Here is a 23,509-nt window from a genome sequence, read left to right as displayed (position 1 = left end):
AAAAACAAATGATAGTTCCACTAAGCGTGAACCAGATGGGATGGCGTATCGCATACATATATATGTATGTACGTACAGTAGGGAGAACAATTATTTGATACACTGCTGATTTTGCAGGTTCTCCTACTTACAAAGCATGTAGAGGTCTTTGAATTTCATCATAGGTACACTTCAACTGTGAGAGACGGAATCTAAAACAAAAATCCAGACAATCACATTGTATGATTTTTAAGTAATTAATTAGCATTTTCTTGCATGACATGAGTATTTGATACATCAGAAAAGCAGAACCTTTGTTTGCAATTACAGAGATCATACGTTTCCTGTAATTCTTGACCAGGTTTGCACACTGCAGCAGGGATTTTGGCCCACTCCTCCATACAGACCTTCTCCAGATCCTTCAGGTTTCGGGGCTGACGTTGGGCAATACAGACTTTCAGCTCCCTCCAAAGATTTATTGGGTTCAGGTCTGGAGACTGGCTAGGCCACTCCAGGACCTTGAGATGCTTCTTACGGAGCCACTCCATAGTTGCCCTGGCTATGTGTTTCGGGTCGTTGTCATGCTGGAAGACCCAGCCACGACCCATCTTCAATGCTCTTACTGAGGGATGGTTGTTGGCCAAGATCTCGCGATACATGGCCCCATCCATCCTCCCCTCAATACAGTGCAGTCGTCCTGTCCCCTTTGCAGAAAAGCATCCCCAAAGAATGTTTCCACCTCCATGCTTCACCGTTGGGATGGTTTTCTTGGGGTTGTACTCATCCTTCTTATTCCTCCAAACACGGCGAGTGGAGTTTAGACCAAAAAGCTTTATTTTTGTCTGATCAGACCACATGACCTTCTCCCATTCCTCCTCTGGATCATCCAGATGGTCATTGGAAAACTTCAGACGGGCCTGGACATGCGCTGGCTTGAGCAGGGGGACTTTGCGTGCGCTGCAGGATTTTAATCCATGACGGCGTAGTGTGTTACCAATGGTTTTCTTTGAGACTGTGGTCCCAGCTCTCTTCAGGTCATTGACCAGGTCCTGCCGTGTAGTTCTGGGCTGATCCCTCACCTTCCTCATGATCATTGATGCCCCACGAGGTGAGATCTTGCATGGAGCCCCAGACCGAGGGTGACTGACCGTCATCTTGAACTTTTTCCATTTTCTAATAATTGCGCCAACAGTTGTTGCCTTCTCACCAAGCTGCTTGCCTATTGTCCTGTAGCCCATCCCAGCCTTGTGCAGGTCTACAATTTTATCCCTGATGTCCTTACACAGCTCTCTGGTCTTGGCCGTTGTGGAGAGGTTGGCGTCTGTTTAAGTGTGTGGACAGGTAACGAGTTCAAACAGGTGCAGTTAATACAGGTAATGAGTGGAGAACAGGAGGGCTTCTTAAAGACAAACTAACAGGTCTGTGAGAGCCGGAATACTTAAAAAATATATATTTTATTTTATTTCGCCTTTATTTAACCTGTTGCGTCGACCAAACCCGGATCCGGGATTCTATTTATAGACCTAAGCTCATTACCATAACGCAACGTTAACTATTCATGAAAATCGCAAATGAAATTAAATAAATATGCCATCTCTCAAGTTTAGCCTTTTGTAAACAACACTGTCATCTCAGATTTTCAAAATATGCTTCTCAACCATAGGAAAACAATCATTTGTGTAAAAGTGGCTAGCTAGCGTAGCATTTAGCGTTAACATTAGCGTTAGCATCCAGCACGAAAGATTTCAACAAAAACATAAAAGCCTTCAAATAAAATAATTTACCTTTGAAGAACTTCGGATGTTTTCAATGAGGAGACTCTCAGTTAGATAGCAGATGCTCAGTTTTTCCAAAAAAGATTCTTTGTGTATTAGAAATAGCTCTGTTTTGTACATCACATTTGGCTACCCCAAAAAAAAACGAAAATTCAGTCCTCAAAACGCGAACTTTTTTCCAAATTAACTCCATAATATTGACTGAAAACATGGCAAACGTTGTTTAGAATCAATCCTCAAGGTGTTTTTCACATATCTCTTCAATGATATATCGTTCGTGGATGCATGGTTTCTCCCCTCAATCAAATGGAAAATTACTAGCAGCTGGCGTTTGCGCACCGATTTCCACGCAGGACACCAGGCGGACACTTGGAAAATGTAGTCTCTTATGGTCAATCTTCCAATGATATGCCTACAAATACGTCACAATGCTGCAAACACCTTGGGGAAATGACAGAAAGTGTAGGCTCATTCCTTGCGCAATCACAGCCATATAAGGAGACAATGGAAAACAGAGCTTCAGAGATTCTGCTCATTTCCTGCTTGACGTATCATCTTGGTTTCGCCTGTAGAATGAGTTCTGGGGCACTTACAGACAATATCTTTGCAGATTCTGAAACTTCAGAGTGTTTTCTTTCCAAAACGGTCAATAATATGCATAGTCGAGCATCTTTTCGTGACAAAATATTGCGCTTAAAACGGGAACGTTTTTTATCCAAAAATGAAATAGCGCCCCTAGAGATCCAAGAGGTTAACCAGGTAGGCAAGTTGAGAACAAGTTCTCATTTACAATTGTGACCTGGCCAAAATAAAGCAAAGCAGTTCGACACATACAACGACACAGAGTTACACATGGAGTAAAACAAATATACAGTCAATAATACAGTAGAAACAAGTCTATATACGATGTGAGAAAATGAGGTGAGATAAGGAAGGTAAAGGCAAAAAAGGCCATGGTGGCAAAGTAAATACAATATAGCAAGTAAAACACTGGAATGATAGATTTGCAGTGAAAGAATGTGCAAAGTAGAAATAAAAATAATGGGGTGCAAAGGAGCAAAATAAAATAAATACAGTAGGGAAAGAGGTAGTTGTTTGGGCTAAATTATAGGTGGGCTATGTACAGGTGCAGTAATCTGTGAGCTGCTCTGACAGCTGGTGCTTAAAGCTAGTGAGGAAAATAAGTGTTTCCAGTTTCAGAGATTTTTGTAGTTCGTTCCAGTCATTGGCAGCAGAGAACTGGAAGGAGAGGCGGCCAAAGAAATAATTGGTTTTGGGGGTGACCAGAGAGATATACCTGCTGGAGCGCGTGCTACAGGTGGGTGATGCTATGGTGACCAGCGAGCTGAGATAAGGGGGAACTTTACCTAGCAGGGTCTTGTAGATGACATGGAGCCAGTGGGTTTGGCGACGAGTATGTAGCGAGGGCTAGCCAACGAGAGCGTACAGTTCACAATGGTGGGTAGTATATGGGGCTTTGGTGACAAAACGGATGGCACTGTGATAGACTGCATCCCATTTGTTGAGTAGGGTATTGGAGGCTATTTTGTAAATTACATCGCCAAAGTCGAGGATAGGTAGGATGGTCAGTTTTACGAGGGTATGTTTGGCAGCATGAGTGAAGGATGCTTTGTTGGGAAATAGGAAGCCAATTCTAGATTTAACTTTGGATTGGAGATGTTTGATGTGGGTCTGGAAGGAGAGTTTTCAGTCTAACCAGACACCTAGGTATTTGTAGTTGTCCACGTATTCTAAGTCAGAGCCGTCCAGAGTAGTGATGTTGGACAGGCGGGCAGGTGCAGGCAGCGATCGGTTGAAGAGCATGCATTTAGTTTGACTTGTATTTAAGAGCAATTGGAGACCACGGAAGGAGAGTTGTATGGCATTGAAGCTTGCCTGGAGGGTTGTTAACACAGTGTCCAAAGAAGGGCCAGAAGTATACAGAATGGTGTCGTCTATGTAGAGGTGGATCAGAGACTCACCAGCAGCAAGAGCGACATCATTGATGTATACAGAGAAGAGAGACGGTCGGTTCTTACTGGTTGGTAGGTGATCAAATACTTAATTTGCATTTTATTGCATGACATTTTTACTTAAAAATCATACAATGTGATTTTCTGGATTTTTGTTTTAGATTAAATCTCTCACAGTTGAAGTGTACCTATGATAACAATTACAGACCTCTACATGCTTTTTAAGTAGGAAAACCTGCAAAATAGGCAGTGTATAAAATACTTGTTCTCCCCACTGTATGTATGTATATTATTGTGCTGCTCTTGGGATGTACTTATTGTTTGGATAACCTTATTGACTATGATGTATTGATGTATTGAATTTTTTTCACTCTATGTGATGCGCAATGCAGAGAACGGCGCAAGAATGATCATTTAATTACCATAGTGAATTAATGTAATGTTTGTTAATGTGTCAATTAATCTCAAAAGTGATGGGTTGCCAATTGGCAATTTGTCTCAAAAAATAACCATTCGTTCATTCATTCATTTGTTCCTTCATTCATTCATTTGACAATCTCACCAGCAAAGCACCCCCACACCATAACATCTCCTCCTCCATGCTTCAAGGTGGGAAATACACATGCAGAGATCATCCGTTCACACAAACCACGCCTCACAAAGACATGGCTGTTGGAACAAAAAATCTCTACTTTGGACTCCAGACCGAAGGACAAATTTCCACCGGTCTAATGTCCATTGCTCGTGTTTCTTGGCCCAAGGAAATCTCTTATTCTTATTGGTGACCTTTAGTAGTGGTTTCTTTGCATCAATTCGACCATGAAGGCCTGATTCACAGTCTCCTCTGAACAGTTCATGTTGAGATGTGTCTGTTACTTGAACTCTTTGAAGTAACTATTTGGGCTGCTTTTTCAGAGGCTGGTAACTCTAATGAACTTATCCTCTGCAGCAGAGGTAACTCTGGGTCTTCCATTCCTGTGGCGGTCCTCATGAGAGCCAGTTTCATCATAGCGCTTGATGGTTTTTGCGACTGCACTGAAAGAAAGTTTTTGAAATTGTCCGTATTGACTGACTTTCATGTCTTAAAGTAATGATGGACTGTCGTTTCTCTTTGCTTATTTGAGTTGTTCTTGCCACAATATGGACTTGGTCCAACCTTGTCACAACACAACTGATTGGCTCAATCACATTAAAAAGGAAATAAATTCCACAAATTAACTTTTAGGAAGGCACACCTGTTAATTGAAATGCATTCCAGGTGACTACCTCATGACGCTGGTTGAGAGAATTCCAAAAGTGTGCAAAGCTGTCATCAAGGCAAAGGGTGGCTATTTGAAGAATCTCAAATAAAACTTTTGACCGGTAGTGTACATACTTGTTGTGTGCTACTGTAAAAACGACAACACGTTATACAGACACTAAGCCACTTACTTTGATAGGAACACACAACAATGAAGGCAATGCGGGCGCCTGCTAGAAAATGTGCCGGGGGAGAAAGTTAGTGCAAGGCTTGTTCTAACTAGAGATGCAACATGTCTTCATACTTGATCTGGGGAAACACTAGGGAAGTGCTTGGGCTCTCGTTGAAGAGAGAAGTTTGTCCGGCTCAGTAAAGCCTCAAACATAAATTGTCCGAAACATTGAAATGGGCTACTTCTTATGTGAATTAATGAGGAGGCGGAACACACCTCATTTCAAACTGTTGTTAGAAAGTAAAACTTGTTCAAAAATAATTTGAAATGTACAAGTTGAAACAGCCTATATATTATTAGCAGGCAGCTGTCCTTGGTTTTATAGGGCTGTGCGAGTTAACTGTCCGGGTTGCTTAACAATCACATTTTGGAACAGTGAGGGGCATTCTGACATCACGCACATAAAATACTCTCGCTGTAGCGACCGTTATTTGGTACTCAAGTGAAAAGGTTAACATGTGAAAACAGAAATGCCACACGATTTTTGCGAGAAACTGCAAATTTGACCTGTTTGTTTTGTAATGACGGACTAAGGCTGTAACCCGAGTGACAAAAGAGGTCACTGGGGTTGGCAGGGAGGGTGATTCTAATGATTGTGGGTGGGAATTGTGGTCCAGATTTGTGTTGGTGATCTTGTAGCAGTAAGGTAAAGGGCATAGTTTGGTATGTGATGAATATTGTGTGTGTGTGTGTGTGTGTTAAATCACATTTTACTTGTCACATGCTTCGTAAAGAACAGGTGTAGAGTGAAACAGTGAAAAGGTTACTTCCCAACAATGCAGAGAGAAACATAGAAAAGCAATAACATGAGGAATACATACACAAAGAGTAATGATAACTTGGCTATATACACGGCGAGCCAATACCATTTTGATGTGCAGGGGTATGAGGTAATTGAGGTAGATAAGTACATATAGGTAGGGGTAAAGTGACTAGGCAACAGGATAGATGATAAACAGTAGCAGCAGCGTATGTGATGAGTCAAAAGAGTTAGTGCAAAAAGGGTCAATGCAGATTGTCCGGGTAGCTATTTGGTTAACTATTTAGCAGTATTATGGCTAAGGTGTAGAAGCTGTTCAGGGTCATGTTGGTTCCAGATTTGGTGCATCCAGACCGCTTGCCTTGCGGTAGCAGAGACAACAGTCTATGACTTGAGTGGCTGGAGTCTTTGACAATTTTTAGGGCCTACCTATGACACCACCTGGTGTTGAGGTCCCGGTTGACAGGAAGCTCAGCCCCGGTGATGTACTGGGCCGTACACACTACCCTCTGTAGCGCCTTGCGAAGGAATGCCAAGCAGTTGCCATACCAAAGTGGCGAGGGCCCATGCCACATTGTTTTTTTTTGCCTCCAGAGGGGTAAGAGGTCTTGTGCCTTCTTCACAACTGTGTTGGTGTGTGTGGACCATGGTAATTCCTTACTGATGTGGGAACAAAGAACTTGACCTGCTCCACAGCAGCCCTGTCAAGGCCACTCTGCTCACGCAATATGTTGTGTACACTCCTAAAAACACAGGATTATAGTAAGAAAGCATCAGATTACAGTAGCCTATAGTGTGTTTGTGTTTCACAACTCCAAATCAAACGGCCAACATCTATTTGTGTATTCCATTTGATGTCCACAGCTGATGTAAAATCATTTGTATCCCATTTCATTGGCATGCAACATGGAATGGCTCCCCAGTGCTCTATAAGCAAATGTTCATCGTTCACTTTCTGTTGTGATTTAGTATTATGCTTAATGACACACAACCAAATGTGCTGATATCTCAGTGAGTTGTACAGTTGTAAATTGTACACTTCAAAAGCCTTTGCTGTGAATGGATTCATCAAATAGACTGTCGTGTCATGTGTTTAAACTGTCACAGCCAAAGCAGGTTTAATGTATGCTATTTCTCATTCAGCCAGCATATGATCAAATACCAACCACCTCCCCTGGAGTAGCTGCTGTTCTGGGGCTTCTTTCTTTTATTTCCTGTCAATTGCCAATCAAAGCCAATGTAGGTCAAACTAATGGATAGAATCATTATATGGAGCTGAATGATTTAATTTCATGAGCTTTTAAACCCAAACAATGAGGACAATATTTTGGCAACAATTTGCCATTTGCTCTATTTTTGTAAATGGGCTGCTTGAAGTGACAAAATGAGGTAGCAGAATGTTTGGAATATTAGAGCTGAAAGAATGATGGAAGAGAAACATGAAAAACAAAGCTTGATTAGCATATACACTGCAATAGGTATGATCAAACATATTGGTATAAATTCACACTAAGACATGGCAGCTTCTGTATTCTAAAAGGGAATTTAAAATAGATTTCTGAATGGGCGTGTTTGAGAGGTACTGGGAGAGAGGTAGGAGAATGAGGCAAGAGACAAGAGAGAGAGAGAGAGGGGTTATAGAAATGGAGAGCCTGGAGGGAAAGGCAGAGAGACAGGAAAGGGGGGCAGGCAGTTAGAGTGTGTGAGAGAGAATGATTATTTCCAAGCTCAACTTCTATTTGAGTGAATTCTCCTGAATTGTTTCCTATTAGAAGACAATACATACTGCCAATGTATTAGTCATGCATCTAAAAGCTTTGCAGGGTGCATATTATGAAAGATGAGGTTGAGAGGAGAATGTATTAAGAGGGAAGGAGCGAGAGTGGGAGGAGGAGGAAGACAGAGAGAGACAAGATGAAGAATAGAGTGAGAGAAAAAGAGAGAGAGAGAGCGGGCTGAGTGAGAGTGCAGGGGTATGTAACACCAAGAGAGACGGAGAGAGAAAACAAACAAGAGTACCTTCCACATTTCCCCTCCACGCAATACAGTTCCATGTGCAGGGACGTTTCTAAGGGGCCCTAAGCGAGATTTGGATGGGGGGCAAAAACATTTAGTAGCCCCCCTCATGCCGGCAGAGAGACAAATATGCAGTTTAAAGTACATTTTCCTACACATTTTTCCATGGGGTGCAGGGAAAATGTTGCAGTTTTAAAGTACATTTTCTGCAATTCTACACATTTTGCCATGGAAAGGAGTGAAAATATTACAGTTTTAAAGCTACAAACATGGATCTTAATTGGACCAGTATTGTCGCAGCAAAATAATCATGCAACAAAAGGATTTTAACATTTAGTCCATAATGTTGCTTGATTGGTAGTTATTAGCTTGTTATTTTAGCTAATAACTGGCCAAAATTAGCCTACATGAAAAATGCAATAGTGTTAATATAACCTTTTGTTAGTGCAAATTTTCAGTGAAATATGAATGTATTTTCTGCATTGAAAATTCTCAAATTAAGATCCTATGTAAGTTCCTGCAGTTCTACACATTTTCCCATGGGGTTTTGTGAAAAAATACAGTTTAAAAGCTAATTTCCTGCAATTTTGCCATGTTCATATGATATCTGAGTGAGAAATCAATGGGGGGGGGGTTATTAATCTAGAAAATGTTTGCTGACAATGGACGCAACAGTATAAGGCAGTGCATCTCAGTGCATCTCTGAACAGAAGTGTCATTACAGACCCTGGCTCGATTCCAGGCTGTTTCACAACCAGCCGTGATTTGGAGTCCCATGGGGCGGCGCACAATTGGCCCAGCGTCATTCGGGTTAGGGTATGGCTGGGGTAGGCCGTCATTATAAATAAGAATTTGTTCTTAACTGACTTGCCTAGTTAAATAAAGGTTCAATAAAACATTGAAAAAATTGACAGTGACTGCTGATGCACTACTATGCACTACTGCTGATGCACTACTTTTTTATTCTACTATCTTAACTAACAGTAAGTTGAGACTCCGACTTACTTCCCCCCCCGGATACTAGGTTCGGTTTGCGCCTATCAGAACTCAGCTATGCGAAGAGAACATCTCTGCCTCACATACTCTCTCAAAAGACCTTCGCTTAAAAACAAAGCAGCAATATAACAATATTAATGTTACTGTTGAGACACTGTAGAAACAACATAGCCAGAATTTATCCAAGAAAAATCAAGAAATCTGAAAAAAATATTTTTGCAGTGGTCATAGTCAGGCAATTTTACATCTAAATAAGATGTTTGGTGCAGTGGAAAAGTGGAAAACTAGTGGAAAACTAGTCGTCTCTTGTTGAATTACAGCAAACACTAAATTGAAGAATCCTGTCCATAATTTCCACTCCTACTAGGAGTAGTACTGTTGACCAATCACTGACGAAGGGGCGTAGACTTCGGTTCCGAACACTAAAACAAACAAAAACGTAATAGTTTTTTTTGTCATATATGTGCAAACTATTTTGACTGGGAAGAATGCGACAGGCTTAATCGGCCACTTATTGCATTTATGCCTAGATAAGGCTCTGCCCATGTGGATACAGTAGTGCTGATAAAAGGTGTTGTGTGTGTGTGCTCCTACCCAGGATGATCTAATTGAGGTTCTCCAGATAGGGCAGCATGCTAAACTGGATTGGCTGTGATTGGCATTAGGCCAAAACAATTGGCAGAACTCTTCCCCATGAGGTTTAAGATAAACCTCCCAGGGGTCAATTACAGTCAGCACAACATATGCTTTGGTGTTAAGCTTATACGCAACCCAAGGCCCAATTACAGATAGAGGAAGGAAACACTTTAGCCCGGTAGAGGGAATCCTGTACGCAATTAAAAAATCATAGATTGGTTGAGTCAACATTGTTACCACATTGTTATCACATTATTTCTCCAGAGTTTTTTCTAACGAATTGCATTGCATCAATGTGCCTTTTGATTTAATTTGTTAAAATGCAACAACAAACTGTTTTTTTATCCTTGGTTTCCAGCAAAATTCGACAACAGCTATTTTCAAGGTTTGGTTGATTTCAAATTGAAGTCATATTTGTCAACATTGGAGGTTGATATGATGTCTTTGCATAGTGGGAAGTATATCATCTACAACAGTTAGAGGAGAACACAACCACCATGTGCAATGGCAGTATAAGTGAAGTCAACCCTGATGAAGGCTAAATACCAAAACGTTTCAACAATAAAGAAGCTCTTTTGAAGTGAACTTCAATTGTCATCCAAGAGCGGCTGAGTATTTTCCTTTCTTCAGTTTGCTCTTCTGTTTGTGCACCTTGTCTTGAAAGCAAGGTAACGTCAAGCATTCTTCTTTTATTATATATATATATTTTTTCAAGTACAGTATACACCAGGTTTTACAGTTCCTAAATGGACACAGTCGGAGTAATTCCATCAACGTCTCTGATGGCTATAATAGACCAAACACACTGCCGACAAACAGCTTACAACACCGAGGGACCCTTTTCTGTTCATTTTCAGGTGATTCTACGTGTTGATTCGCAACTGTTTGTCGCCACCAGAAGGTGATCGCTCATTCATCTTAGCGGTGTCTAAAAATTAAGTTCAAGTATCTTTAAACCTGACCTAAATTCTAAGGAACAGCAACACATTGGACACAAGAGGCATCCTTCACACTAAGTGCCTAAATACCCTCTCACATGAATCAACCACAGATTCCATAGAGAATACTGCAACGGGGTGCTAGAGGTGTTAGTTAGTGGATAGTATTGGATTGCATTGGAAGGAACTCTCCACTGATTGTGAATCTTCAGGGTAATAGTTGTGTCACAAATGGCACCCTATCCCCTGGTCAAAAGTAGTGCACTAAATAGGGAATAGGGTACCATTTGGGACAAAGCTTGTTTAGTGAATCCTGATTAACTTCAGTTCTTCAGGGGAACCCTTTGTAATTGGCTCGGCAGGCTAGCCCTCATGAAGCGCTGTGTTGATGTTTACACAGAGAGAGAGAGAGAGAAAGCAAGAAAGGCCCCAGAACCATCTCTGCAGGTTAGCCCATGTCTTTCAAACCCGTCATTACTAATCAGTAGACCGAGAGACTAAGTGGATAAATTTAAGAAAATGATATTCGTTTATACAGAAAATAAGTAGAGAAAAAACAAAGCCTGCTGAGAGAATGTAATGTAATTTAGATTATATGGTTCTAATCCCCTCTTTGGGTTATCGCCTGACTGTTGGAATTTTATATTTGGAAGGGACAAGGTTCTGGGATGCTACAGCGACGGCCTATGAAAAATGTAGTTCCTCCCTCAATTAACCGACATAGGATGCATTTTTTATTTGTCTCTTTCTTCAGGGTAGGGTCTATAACCCCTCCAAGAACCGGAATGAAATTTGAGTTACGCAACAGATTTATTTCTGTGCTTAAAAAAATCCACTCTAACATAAACGGTATCATAATCCTTTAAAGAAGCCTACGCATGGCAGGCAAGATCAAAACCTCACCAATGTGCTCACAGCTACATCATGCAATATTATGACAGGTCACATGCAAGGGAAGTATGTGGATAAATATGCAGATCAGATGCTCAATTTACTTCACACGCCAGATATGATACATCATACAGCCAACCATCTGACCAACCACACAAAGCCCCCGGGGGTATCCACTATCTCATTATCTCCACTATCCATCACATCTGTTGCATCTGATGCTCCTATCATGGTAATACTGTATCAGAAATGCTCTACATGGGGGGCCTCCCGGGTGGCGCAGTGGTCCAAGGCGCTAGCTGTGCCACCAGAGACTGGGTTCGAGCCGCGACCGGGAGGCCCATGGGGCGGCGCACAATTGGCATAGCGTCGTCCGGGTTAGGGAGGGCTTGGCCGGCATGTCCTTGTCTCATTGCGCACTGGCGACTCCTGTGGTGGGCCGGGCGCAGTGCAAGCTGAAAAAGGGGGTAAAATATATTTTTTAAATACACTACATGACCAAAAGAATGTGGACACCTTCTCATTGAACATCTTATTCCAAACTCATGAGCATTAATATGGAGCTGGTCACCCCTTTGCTGCTACAACAGCCTCCACACTTCTGGCTTTCCACTAGATGTTGGAACATTGCTGCTGGGACAGCCGCAAGAGCATCAGTGGTGATCCAATTAATCACAAAGGTGTTCAAAGGGGGTTGAGAGGTCAGTCAAGTTCTTCCACACAGATCTTAACAAACCATTTCTGTGTGGACCTTGCTTTGTGCACAGGTGGCATTGTCTTGCTGAAACAGAAAAAGGCCTTCCCCAAACAGTTACCACAAAGTTGGAAGCACAGAATTGTCTAGAATGTCATTGTATGCTGTAGCATTCATATTTCCATTCACTGGATCTAAGGGGCCTAGCCCAAACCATGAAAAACAGCCCCAGACCATTATTCCTCCTCCACCAAACTTTACAGTTTGCACTATGCATTGGGGCAGGTATAGCGTTCTCCTGGCATCCGCCAAACCCAGATTCATTCATCGGACAGCCAGATGTTGAAGCGTGATTCACTCCAGAGAAAGGGTTTCCACTGCCCCAGAGTCCAATGGCAGCGTGCTTTACACCACTCCAGCCGACGCTTCACATTGCGCATGGTGACCTTAGGCTTGTGTGTGGCTGCTCTGCCATGGAAGACCATTTCATATAGCTCCTGACTAACCGTTCTTGTGCTGACGTTGCTTCCGGAGGCAGTTTGGAACTCGGTAGTGAGTGTTACAACCGAGGACAGACCATTTTTAGAAGCTACGTGCTTCAGCACTTGGCGGTACCGTTCTGTGAGCTTGTGTGGCCTACCACTTCGCGGCTGAGCCGTTGTTGTTCCTAGACGTTGCCACTTCACAATAACAGCACTTACAGTTGACCTGGGCAGCTCTAGCAGGGCAGACATTTTATGAACTGACTTGTTGGAAAGGTGACATCATATCAGTGCCACATTGAAAGTCACTGAGCTCTTCAGTAAGGCCATTCTACTGCCAATGTTTGTCTACAGAGATTGCATGGCTGTGTGCTCGATTTTATAAACTGTCAGCAACAGGTGTGGCTAAAATAGTCAAATCCACTTATTTGAAGAGGTGTCCACATACTTTTGTGTATATATATAGTGTACCTCTTTAGCCCTAGTATGCATGTGTGCATTGGTCGATGGCTCTTTGAAATAACTAATTGATGGGACTGCCCCTCTTGTTCTCTCTCACACGCACAGCCACTCTCAGGGAGGCTTCAGCATACAGAGGCCTATCTGGCAGAGCTGACACAAAGAGTTAATGCGGTGTCATCTCTACTTTGTACAAGTCTCTGTAATGGCATGACCAATACAGTACCAAGTCAACTAAATTAACCTTATCTGCCACAAGGCACATACGATGTCAAGTGAAGTGTCGTGGAATTATTGTAATCAAAAGGAGAGACCTTTAAATGTCTTTAAAACAAGTAAACTTTCTTATTTAAGTACTGCGGTAATGGAGTTTGTCAACGAGCCCCCTGTAGGTGATTCGTTGAGAGCCCAATCAGCAGGACTAAGCCACAGCATTTTCTGGCAAAGTCCATCCTCCTGGATGTTCATGACAAATCACAGATGAGAGAATTTTTTCAAAGGCACATTTTGATCTCCTGCAACAGACATCAAAATTGACATGGCGCCAAATATTTGTCTCTAGTTAATTTACGGCTTGCTTGTACAAAAATACTAATGCATCCTAGAATACTAAATCCTTTCTTTAAAGAAACTGGAGATTGGTTCTCGCTGTTACTGACAGACAAGCACACAGACACTAATCATGGAATGGAATGTTGCCTTGTCACCAATCCATCGTAAATCCACTGTCAGTGTTAAATCTCACAGAGGCCCACTTTCAGTCCACACACACAGATGAGTGTTCTAAAAATCCCCTATTATGTTGCATAAAACAACAATTTGATGCAATAACAGTATTAAAACATAATGTTGTAATTTCAGTTCTGACATAAATCGACAAGGACTATCGGGAGTCGGGACCGTCCGGTGGATGTCATGATGTCAGATTATGCCACAATGGAGGGACTTGACTGATGTCTAGTAAATTGTTAATAAGACAGAGCAGAAGCAGCTCTTAAATTAGATGGTAGAACAGAGCCTTTGTCAGGCTTATAACTCAGGCACATGGACTAGCGCTGCTCTTTCTCTTGTCAGCCTGGGTATACTGCTCTGCTCTTAGGGCGCTTTCACATATCCACTTATGATCCAGGTCCTAGAGCGTTCGGTACCCTCATCCACGCTATAAAGCATGTGTGAAACGCAAACGAACCCTGGCTGAAATGAATCCTGGACCGGCGTGAGTTGTGAGTCCAAGATATAGGACCAAAATACCAGGTATTGTGGCACGGCAGCGCGAGAGGCCTGGGTCTTTTTTTACCCTTTCTAAACAAGCTAGCTACTGTATCTAACGTCATGTAAAATGTGTGTCTTGCTAAGCGCACCCTGAAATTTTTATTTTCAGGTCTTGTGAATGCAAAACTTTTTCTGTATAATTCTCACAAACGCTCCAGGAAATCGAACCAGTGTACCAAACTTCATGTGATAATGTCCTTACTGTCGCTACTAGTCCAGGGCCTGGGTTGGTACTTTCAATTAGGACAAGTTAGTTGTTAAGAGTAGTAACCAGAGTGCAACTTCAACCCATACTCTACAGCAAGGAGGTCTGAAACACCTTTCCCTCAGGTGCTAGGGAATGAACCCTCTGCATGGCCAATTAATAACTTTACAGTAATCAATCAATTAAGCACCAGGGAGGAATTAAAACCAGAAAGGCTATGGAACCAGGAGTGGAACCAGGAATATTCCTGCTCTACCGTGGTGTTTGGTCCTGTATATACTGTAGAGCATTCATACAGTGTATATCGTGCCCTTCATATCCAATTGATCATGTTTATTGATCTATCTTTCCGATACCAATCATGGTTTAGAATTGCCAATCTCTGTTTGTTATGATGGAAAGATATGTTATTGGATGAGTGTTAGTGGTCAGCTGTAGAGAATTCCCATTTCTAATATCAAAGTTGACATGCTTTGACAGGTTTTGCAGCCCAGGCAGTCCTGGGTGTTTGAATGGTGGTTGTATTTTAGTAGCTGTGATATTTACAACAACAAGACGGCTGTGAATTGAGATCAGCCTAGATCTGATAGGAAAGGGATCAACAACAACAACATTTCAGAGAGATAGATATGAATATTAACTCAGCAAAAAAATAAACGTCCTCTCACTGTCAACTGCGTTTATTTTCAGCAAACTTAACATGTGTAAATATTTGTATGAACATAAAAATATTCAACAACTGAGACATAAACTGAACAAGTTCCACGGACATGTGACTAACAGAAATGGAATGATGTGTCCCTGAACAAAGGGGGTCAAAATCAAAAGTAACAGTCAGTATCTGGTGTGCCCACCAGCTGCATTTAATACTGCAGTGCATCTCCTCATCATGGACTGCACCAGATTTGCCAGTTCTTGCTGTAAGATGTTACCCCACTCTTCCACTAAGGCACCTGCAAGTTCCCAGACATTTTTGGTGGGAATGTCCCAAAGCCCTCACCCTCCGATCCAACAGGTCCCAGATGTGCTCAATGGGATTGAGATCCGGGCTCTTCGCTGGCCATGGCAGAACACTGACATTCATGTCTTGCAGGAAATCACGCACAGAACGAGCAGTATGGCTGGTGGCATTGTAATGCTGGAGGGTCATGTCAGGTTGAGGGTACCACATGGGGGAAGAGGATGTCTTTCCTGTTACGCACAGCGTTGAGATTGCCTGCAATGACAACAAGCCCAGTCCGATGATGCTGTGACACACCGTCCCAGACCATGACGGACCCTTCACCTCCAAATCGATCCCGCTCCAGAGTACAGGCCTCGGTGTAACGCTCATTCCTTCGACGATAAACGTGAATCCGACCATCACCCCGGATGAGACTAAACCGCGACTCGTCACGGAAGAGCACTATTTGCCAGTCCTGTCTTGTCCAGCGACGGTGGGTTTGTGCCCATAGGCGAAGTTGTTGCCGGTGATGTCTGGTGAGGACCTGCCTTACAACAGGCCTACAAGCCCTCTGTCCGCAATAGGCTGAGAGAGGCTGGACAGTCTGAGCACTGATGGGAGGGATTGTGCGTTCCTGGTGTAACTCGGGCAGTTGTTGTTGCCATCCTGTACGTGTCCCGCAGGTGTTTTTCAGAGTCAGTAGAAAGGCCTCTTTAGTGTCCTAAGTTTTCCCAACTGTTTCCTTAATTTCCTACCATCTGTAAGCTGGTATTGTCTTAACGACTGTACCACAGGTGCATGTTAATTAATAGTTTATGGTTCATTGAACAAGCATGGGAAACAGTGTTTAAACCTTTTACAATGAAGATCTGTGAAGTTATTTGGATTTTTTTTTAATATCTTTGAAAGACAGGGTCCTGAAAAAGGGAAGTTTTTTTGTTTTTGCTGAGTTCACATATATTTCTGGCAATGTTTATCTCATTAGTATGTGAGGGAAAATGTTGGTCTCAATGAATTTCTCTGATCTGTTTACTCTTCTGTATCAATTGTTACTGGAAAATAAAGGGACTGAAGAGAATTGGATATGGATGGTGATTTTTTAGAATCCTGTATGTGCTCTTTGTGTGTGGAACTCTGCACTGTTCTAGTTGTGCTAATCTATTCATTATTAGCTCTTTTACTGCATTCTGTTCTATTCATCTTCATTCAAACTGAAGTTTAAAAGATTCAGAGGGAATTCTTGACTTCTATATATTGCAGCAGTTTTGTATGCTGATTTCAGTGACTGCATCTTCTACTACAAATGTAAAAAGGTAGCTTTCAAGTCTTTAGACCTAAACTCTGACAGATGAGCATACAGAGATACACTGTAAATAGACTAATCAAAAGGTTGATACTCAGCTAGAATGAATATAATGACATTCTCTGTGAAATGTAATTAGTTCCGCAAAAACATTTTTTGGGGTGAACCTGTTGCCTAGAACCATTCAAATAACCCAACTCAAAAGTATTTCAGTGTTCAATACTTAAATTAATAAAGTGACATCACCACCCATATGGTTATTTTTTTAAGTTGTAAATACTTAACTGTTTTGTATTTTATTAACTTTTTGACACTAACTTGCATTAATTAGTCTGTACTATATCAATCAAATCAAATGTATTTATATAGCCCTTCGTACATCAGCTGATATCTCAAAGTGCTGTACAGAAACCCAGCCTAAAACCCCAAACAGCAAGCAATGCAGGTGTAGAAGCACGGTGGCTAGGAAAAACTCCCTAGAAAGGCCAAAACCTAGGAAGAAACCTAGAGAGGAACCAGGCTATGAGGGAAGGCCAGTCCTCTTCTGGCTGTGCCGGGTGGAGATTATAATAGAACATGGCCAAGATGTTCATAAATGACCAGACTGGTCAAATAATAATAATCACAGTAGTTGTCGAGGGTGCAGCAAGTTAGCACCTCAGGAGTAGATGTCAGTTGGCTTTTAATAGCCGATCATTAAGAGTATCTCTACCACTCCTGTTGTCTCTAGAGAGTTGAAAACAGCAGGTCTGGGACAGGTAGCACGTCCGGTGAACAGGTCAGGATTCCATAGCCGCAGGCAGAACAGTTGAAACTGGAGCAGCAGCATGGCCAGGTGGACTGGGGACAGCAAGGAGTCATCATGCCAGGTAGTCCTGAGGCATGGTCCTAGGGCTCAGGTCCTCCGAGAGAGAGAAAGAAAGAGAGAATTAGAGAGAGCATACTTAAATTCACACAGGACACCGGATAAGACAGGAGAAATACTCCAGATATAACAAACTTACCCTAGCCCCCCGACACATAAACTACTGCAGCATAAATACTGGAGGCTGAGACAGGAGGGGTCAGGAGACACTGTGGCCCCATCAAATGATACCCCCGGACAGGGCCAAACAGGAAGGATATAACCCCACCCACTTTGCCAAAGCACAGCCCCCACACCACTAGAGGGATATCTTCAACCACCAACTTACAATCCTGAGACAAGGCCAAGTATAGCCCACATAGATCTCCGCCACGGCACACCTGCCACAACCTCAAACAGTCACACTCCAAACTCCACTATGGCCAAGACCAAAGAGCTGTCAAAGGACACCCGAAACAAAATTGTAGACCTGCACCAGGCTGGGAAGACTGGAGGGGGTGGGGCGCCAACCCAGAAAGGAAGATCACGTCAGTGACTCAACCCACTCAAGTGACGCACCCCTCCTAGGGACGGCATGAAAGAGCACCAGTAAGCCAGTGACACAGCCCCTGTAATAGGGTTAGAGGCAGAGAATCCCAGTGGAGAGAGGGGAACCGGCCAGGCAGAGACAGTTGCTCCAGAGCCTTTCCGTTCACCTTCACACTCCTGGGCCAGACTACACTCAATTATATGACCCACTGAAGAGATGAGTCTTCAGTAAAGACTTAAAGGTTGAGACCGAGTCTGCGTCTCTCACATGGGTAGGCAGACTATTCCATAAAAATTGAGCTCTATAGGAGAAAGCCCTGCCTCAAGCTGTTTGCTTAGAAATTCTAGGGACAATTAGGAGGCCTGCGTCTTGTGACCGTAGCGTACGTGTAGGTATGTACGACAGGACCAAATCAAAAGATAGGTAGGAGCAAGCCCATGTAATGCTTTGTAGGTTAGCAGTAAAACCTTGAAATCAACTATTGAAAACAATAGTGGTCCTAATACTGAACCTTGAGGAACACCGAAATTTGCAGTTGATTTGTCAGAGGACAAACCATTCACAGAGACAAACTGATATCTTTCCGACAGATAATATCTAAACCAGGCCAGAACTTGTCCGTGTAGAACAATTTGGGTGTCCAATCTCTAGAAAGAATGTGGTGATCGATGGTATCAAAAGCAGCACTAAGGTCTAGGAGCACGCAGACAGATGCAGAGCCTCGGTCTGATGCCATTAAAAGGTAATTTACCACCTTCACAAGTGCAGTCTCAGTGCTATGATGGGGTCTAAAACCAGACTGAAGCATTTCGTATACATTGTTTGTCTTCAGGAAGGCAGTGAGTTGCTGTGCAACAGCTTTTTCTAACATTTTTGAGAGGAATGGATGATTCGATATAGGCCAATATTTTCTGGGTCAAGGTTTGGCTTTTTCAAGAGAGGCTTTATTACTGCCACTTTTAGTGAGTTTGGTACACATCCGGTGGATAGAGAGCCGTTTATTATGTTCAACATAGGAGGGCCAAGCACAGGAAGCAGCTCTTTCAGTAGTTTAGTTGGAATAGGACCCAGTATGCAGCTTGAAGGTTTAGAGGCCATGATAATTTTCATCATTGTGTGAAGAGATATAGTACTAAAACACTTGAGTGTCTCTCTTGATCCTAGGTCCGGGCAGAGTTGTGCAGACTCAGGACAACTGAGCTTTGGAGGAATACGCAGATGTAAAGAGGAGTCCGTAATTTGCTTTCTAATGATCATGATCTTTTCCTCAAAGAAGTTCATGAATTTATTACTACTGAAGTGAAAGCCATCCTCACTTGGGGAATACTGCTTTTTAGTTAGCTTTGCAACAGTATCAAAAATACATTTCGGATTGTTCTTATTTTCCTCAATTAAGTTGGAAAAATAGGATGATCGAGCAGCAGTGAGGGTTCTTCGATACTGCACGGTACGTTCTTTCCAAGCTAGTCAGAAGACTTTTAGGTTGGTATGGCGCCATTTCCGTTACAATTTTCTGGAAGCTTGCTTCAGAGCTCGGGTATTTTCTGTATACCAGGGTGCTAGTTTCTTATGACAAATGTTTTTAGTTTTTAGGTGTGCAACTGCATCTAGGGTATTGCGCAAGGTTAAATTGAGTTACTCGGTTAGGTGGTTAACTTCTTAAGGTATAGGGGGCAGCATTTTCACTTTTGGATAAATAGCGTGCCCAATTTCAACTTCCTGCTACTCATGCCAAGAATATAAGATATGCATAATATTAGTATATTTGAATAGAAAACACTCTGAAGTTTCTAAAACTGTTTGAATCATGTTTTCAGTTCCTATCGCTTCCACTGGATGTCACCCGTCTTTGGAATTTGGTTGAGGTTATTAATTTGTGCAATGAAGAGGTAGGGCCAACTAGGAACTGCGTAACACTTTTGAGAGTTGTGCAAGACTTGAAAAGTAGCTTGGTTTGTTGTGTTACTGTATTGAACACAGAGAGACCGGTCTTTAATTTGATCGATTATTAACGTTTAAAAATACCTAAAGTTGTATTACAAAAGTAATTTGAAATATTTTGGCAAAGTTAATAGGCAACTTTTGAAATATTTTGTAGTGACGTTGCGCATTTTGGAAGCTGTTTTTTTCTGGATCAAACGGGACAAATAAATTGACATTTTGGATATATATGGACGGAATTACTCGAACAAAAGGACCAATTGTGATGTTTATGGGACATATTGGAGTGCCAACAAAAGAAGCTCATCAAAGGTAAGGCATGTTTTATATTTTAGTTCTGCGTTTTGTGTAGCGCCTGCATGGTTGAAATATGCGACCCTCTTTGTTTACTGTTGTGCTATCATTAAATAATAGCTTCTTATTCTTTCACCAAAAAGCCTTTTTAGAATCTGACATGTAGGCTGGATTCACAACGAGTGTAGCTTTAATTGAGTATCTTACATGTGTGATTTAATGAAAGTTAGATTTTTATCTAAATTTATTTGAATTTGCCGCGCTGCATTTTCCCTGGTTTTTGGCCAAGCGTCCCCTATACCATAAGAAGTTAAGAACACATTCTTATTTTAAATGACGGCCTAGGAACGGTGGGTTAACTGCCTTGTTCAGTGGCAGAATGACAGATTTTTACCTTGTCAGCTCAGGGATTCGTTTTTGCAACCTTCCGGTTACTAATCCAACTCTCTAACCACCTGCCTTACATTGCACTCCACGAGGAGCCTGCGTGGCAGACTGACTACCTGTTACGTGAGGGCAGCAAGAAGCCAAGGTAAGTTGCTAGCTATCTTTAAACTTATCTTACAAAAAAAGCAATCAATCTTAACATAATCACTAGTTAACTACACATGGTTGATGATATTACTAGTTCATCCAGCGTGTCCTGCGTTGCATATAATCGATGCGGTGCCCGTTAATTTCTCATTAAATCAATGCCTACTTCGCCAAACAGGTGATGATTTAACAAGCGCATTCGCGGAAAAGGCACTGTCGTTGCACCAATGTGTACCTAACCATGATCATCAATGCCTTTCTTTAAAATCAATACATAAGTATATTTTTTTAAACCTGCATATTTAGTTAATATTGCCTGCTAACATGAATTTCTTAACTAGGGAAATTGTGTCACTTCCCTTGCGTTCCGTGCAAGCAGTCAGGGTATATGCAGCAGTTTGGGCCGCCAACCTCGTTGCGAACTGTGTGAAGTCCATTTATTCCTAACAAAGACCGTCATTAATTTGCCAGAATTGTACATAATTATGACAACATTGAAGGTTGTACAATGTAACAGCAATATTTAGACTTAGGGATGCCACCCGTTAGATAAAATACGAAACGGTTCCGTATTTCACTGAAAAAATAAAATGTTTTGTTTTCGAAATTATAGTTTCTGGATTTGACCATTTGAATGACCTAAGGCTCATATTTCTGTGTGTTATTATGTTATAATTAAGTCTATGATTTGATAGAACAGTCTGACTGAGCGATGGTAGGCAGCAGCAGGCTCGGAAGCATTCATTCAATGTGTTTGCCAGCAGCTCTTCGCTGTGCTTCAAGCATTGAGCTGTTTATGACTTCAAGTCTATCAACTCCCGAGATTAGGCTGGTGTAATCGATGTGAAATGGCTAGCTAGTTAGCGGGGTGCGTGCTAATACTAAAGCTATACTGTTACATTGGCAAAGCTAAAGTGCCTGTAAGAACATCCAATAGTCAAAGGTATATGAAATGCAAATGGTGTAGAGAGAAATAGTCCTATAATCCCTATAATAACTACAACCTAAAACTTCTTACCTGGGAATACTGAAGACTAATGTTAAAATATTTATTTTCTAATATTTTTTAAAACATGTTTTTTTGTTTTTTTGTGTATGTTAGAATTGCTTTTTGATATGTTGTATATAGTTATTTGCACTGTTGTATATAGTTATAGGTCATTTCACCAATTCGTCCACTTGGGTACATTTGGGCAACTTGTGTGGACACCTGGGTGACTTCATGCTAAATGTCATGTAGCTCACCCATTCCTGAAGTTATCAGTCTTAAACTTTGCATGCCTACAGTTGCCCTCTTGTGTTATCCATCAAAATTATCTCCAGCATCCTATCTGACTGTGTGGCCATTCTAGTACATGTGAAAGATGATGCTACAACAATGAAAAACAGAAAACGTATGCTCTTTCTTTCTATTTTCTTCCACCAGATCTACTGTGTTATATTCTCCTACATTCAATTAACATTTCCACAAACTTCAGAATGTTTCCATTCAAATGATACCAAGAATATGCATATCCTTGCCTCTGGGGCTGAGCTACAGGCAGTTAGATTAGGGTATGTCTTCAGGCGGAAATTGAGAACAAGGGATGCAGCCATAAGAGGTTAAAAGGAACCACCAGCTTTCATATGTTCTCATGTTCTGAGCAAGGAACTTAAACATTAGCTTTTTTACATGGCACAAATTGCACTTATACTTTCTTCTCCAACACTTTGTTTTTGCATTATTTAAACCAAATTAAACATGTTTCATTATTTATTTGAGGCTAAATGTATTTTATTGATATATTATATTAAGTTAAAATAAGTGTTCATTCAGTATAGTTGTAATTGTCATTATTACAAATAAATAAAGCAAAATCAGCCCATTTAATCGGTATCTGTATCGACGTTGAAAAATCATAATCAGTCGACCTCCATTGTGTATATTGGTGTAGGCAGTACATAATCTGATTCCACCATCATGTGCTTCCAACCCCTAGTTATGCAGAAGATGGAGGTAAATTGGCAAACATATTTCAAGCTGACGGCTAAGATTGCTCAATTTACAGTAACATGGCATAAACATGAATTGGGTGGTGTTTGTGTTTATAGGTGGTAAGAGGTAGCCTGAGGACCACAGAGCACCTTCCAGACCATGTAAGCAATTTAGTCTACACCTTTTCTCTTTGTAAAACTCAGGTTATTTCGAGTTCTTCCACAGTGCCCTGCTGAAAAATACCCAAAGCGGCAGCATGAGGCAGCGAACACACAACAAGAGCAACACAAGATTGTGGGACAGAAACCAGCAAGGGACACTGAAAGGTATAAAATAAAGACTACAACAGTACTGACACAACCACATCATTCTTCCCTCTGCAGATTCTCAAAACACAATACAAAGACATGTTTACAAAATCCCCTGTCAAGGGCTACTATTGACAAGAATTCTCTGTCAAAGTCAATAGGCTGGGGGAGGTTTACAGACAGGTCTTTGAGATGAGGAAGGGGGTTTTGGTTGTGCAGAGTTGTGCTTAGAGACAGTAAATGTATTGTTGTGTATGAGAACGATTGAG

At 41.7% G+C, this 23,509-nt stretch overlaps 1 protein-coding gene across 2 annotated transcripts in view; it reads left to right on the top strand.

Annotated features, from left to right (window-relative positions):
* The window catches only part of LOC139412095 (reticulon-4 receptor-like), a 114,958-nt gene that overhangs the window by 4,154 nt on the left and 87,295 nt on the right, over window positions 1-23,509 (top strand). The window contains exon 1 of one of the 2 annotated variants that reach the window (XM_071158888.1): window positions 23,189-23,258. The exons of the other annotated variant lie outside the window; for it this stretch is intronic. Within the exon in view, the coding sequence (XP_071014989.1) occupies window positions 23,189-23,258 (70 nt within the window). Of the gene's footprint in view, window positions 1-23,188; window positions 23,259-23,509 lie in introns of those variants that run through there. 2 annotated transcript variants of the gene reach the window in all.

Source organism: Oncorhynchus clarkii, chromosome 6, assembly GCF_045791955.1.
Source record: "Oncorhynchus clarkii lewisi isolate Uvic-CL-2024 chromosome 6, UVic_Ocla_1.0, whole genome shotgun sequence".
Lineage (NCBI taxonomy): Eukaryota > Metazoa > Chordata > Actinopteri > Salmoniformes > Salmonidae > Oncorhynchus > Oncorhynchus clarkii.
The sequence above is the reverse complement of the archived record's forward strand: the minus strand, read 5'-3'. Positions and strand labels throughout refer to the sequence as shown.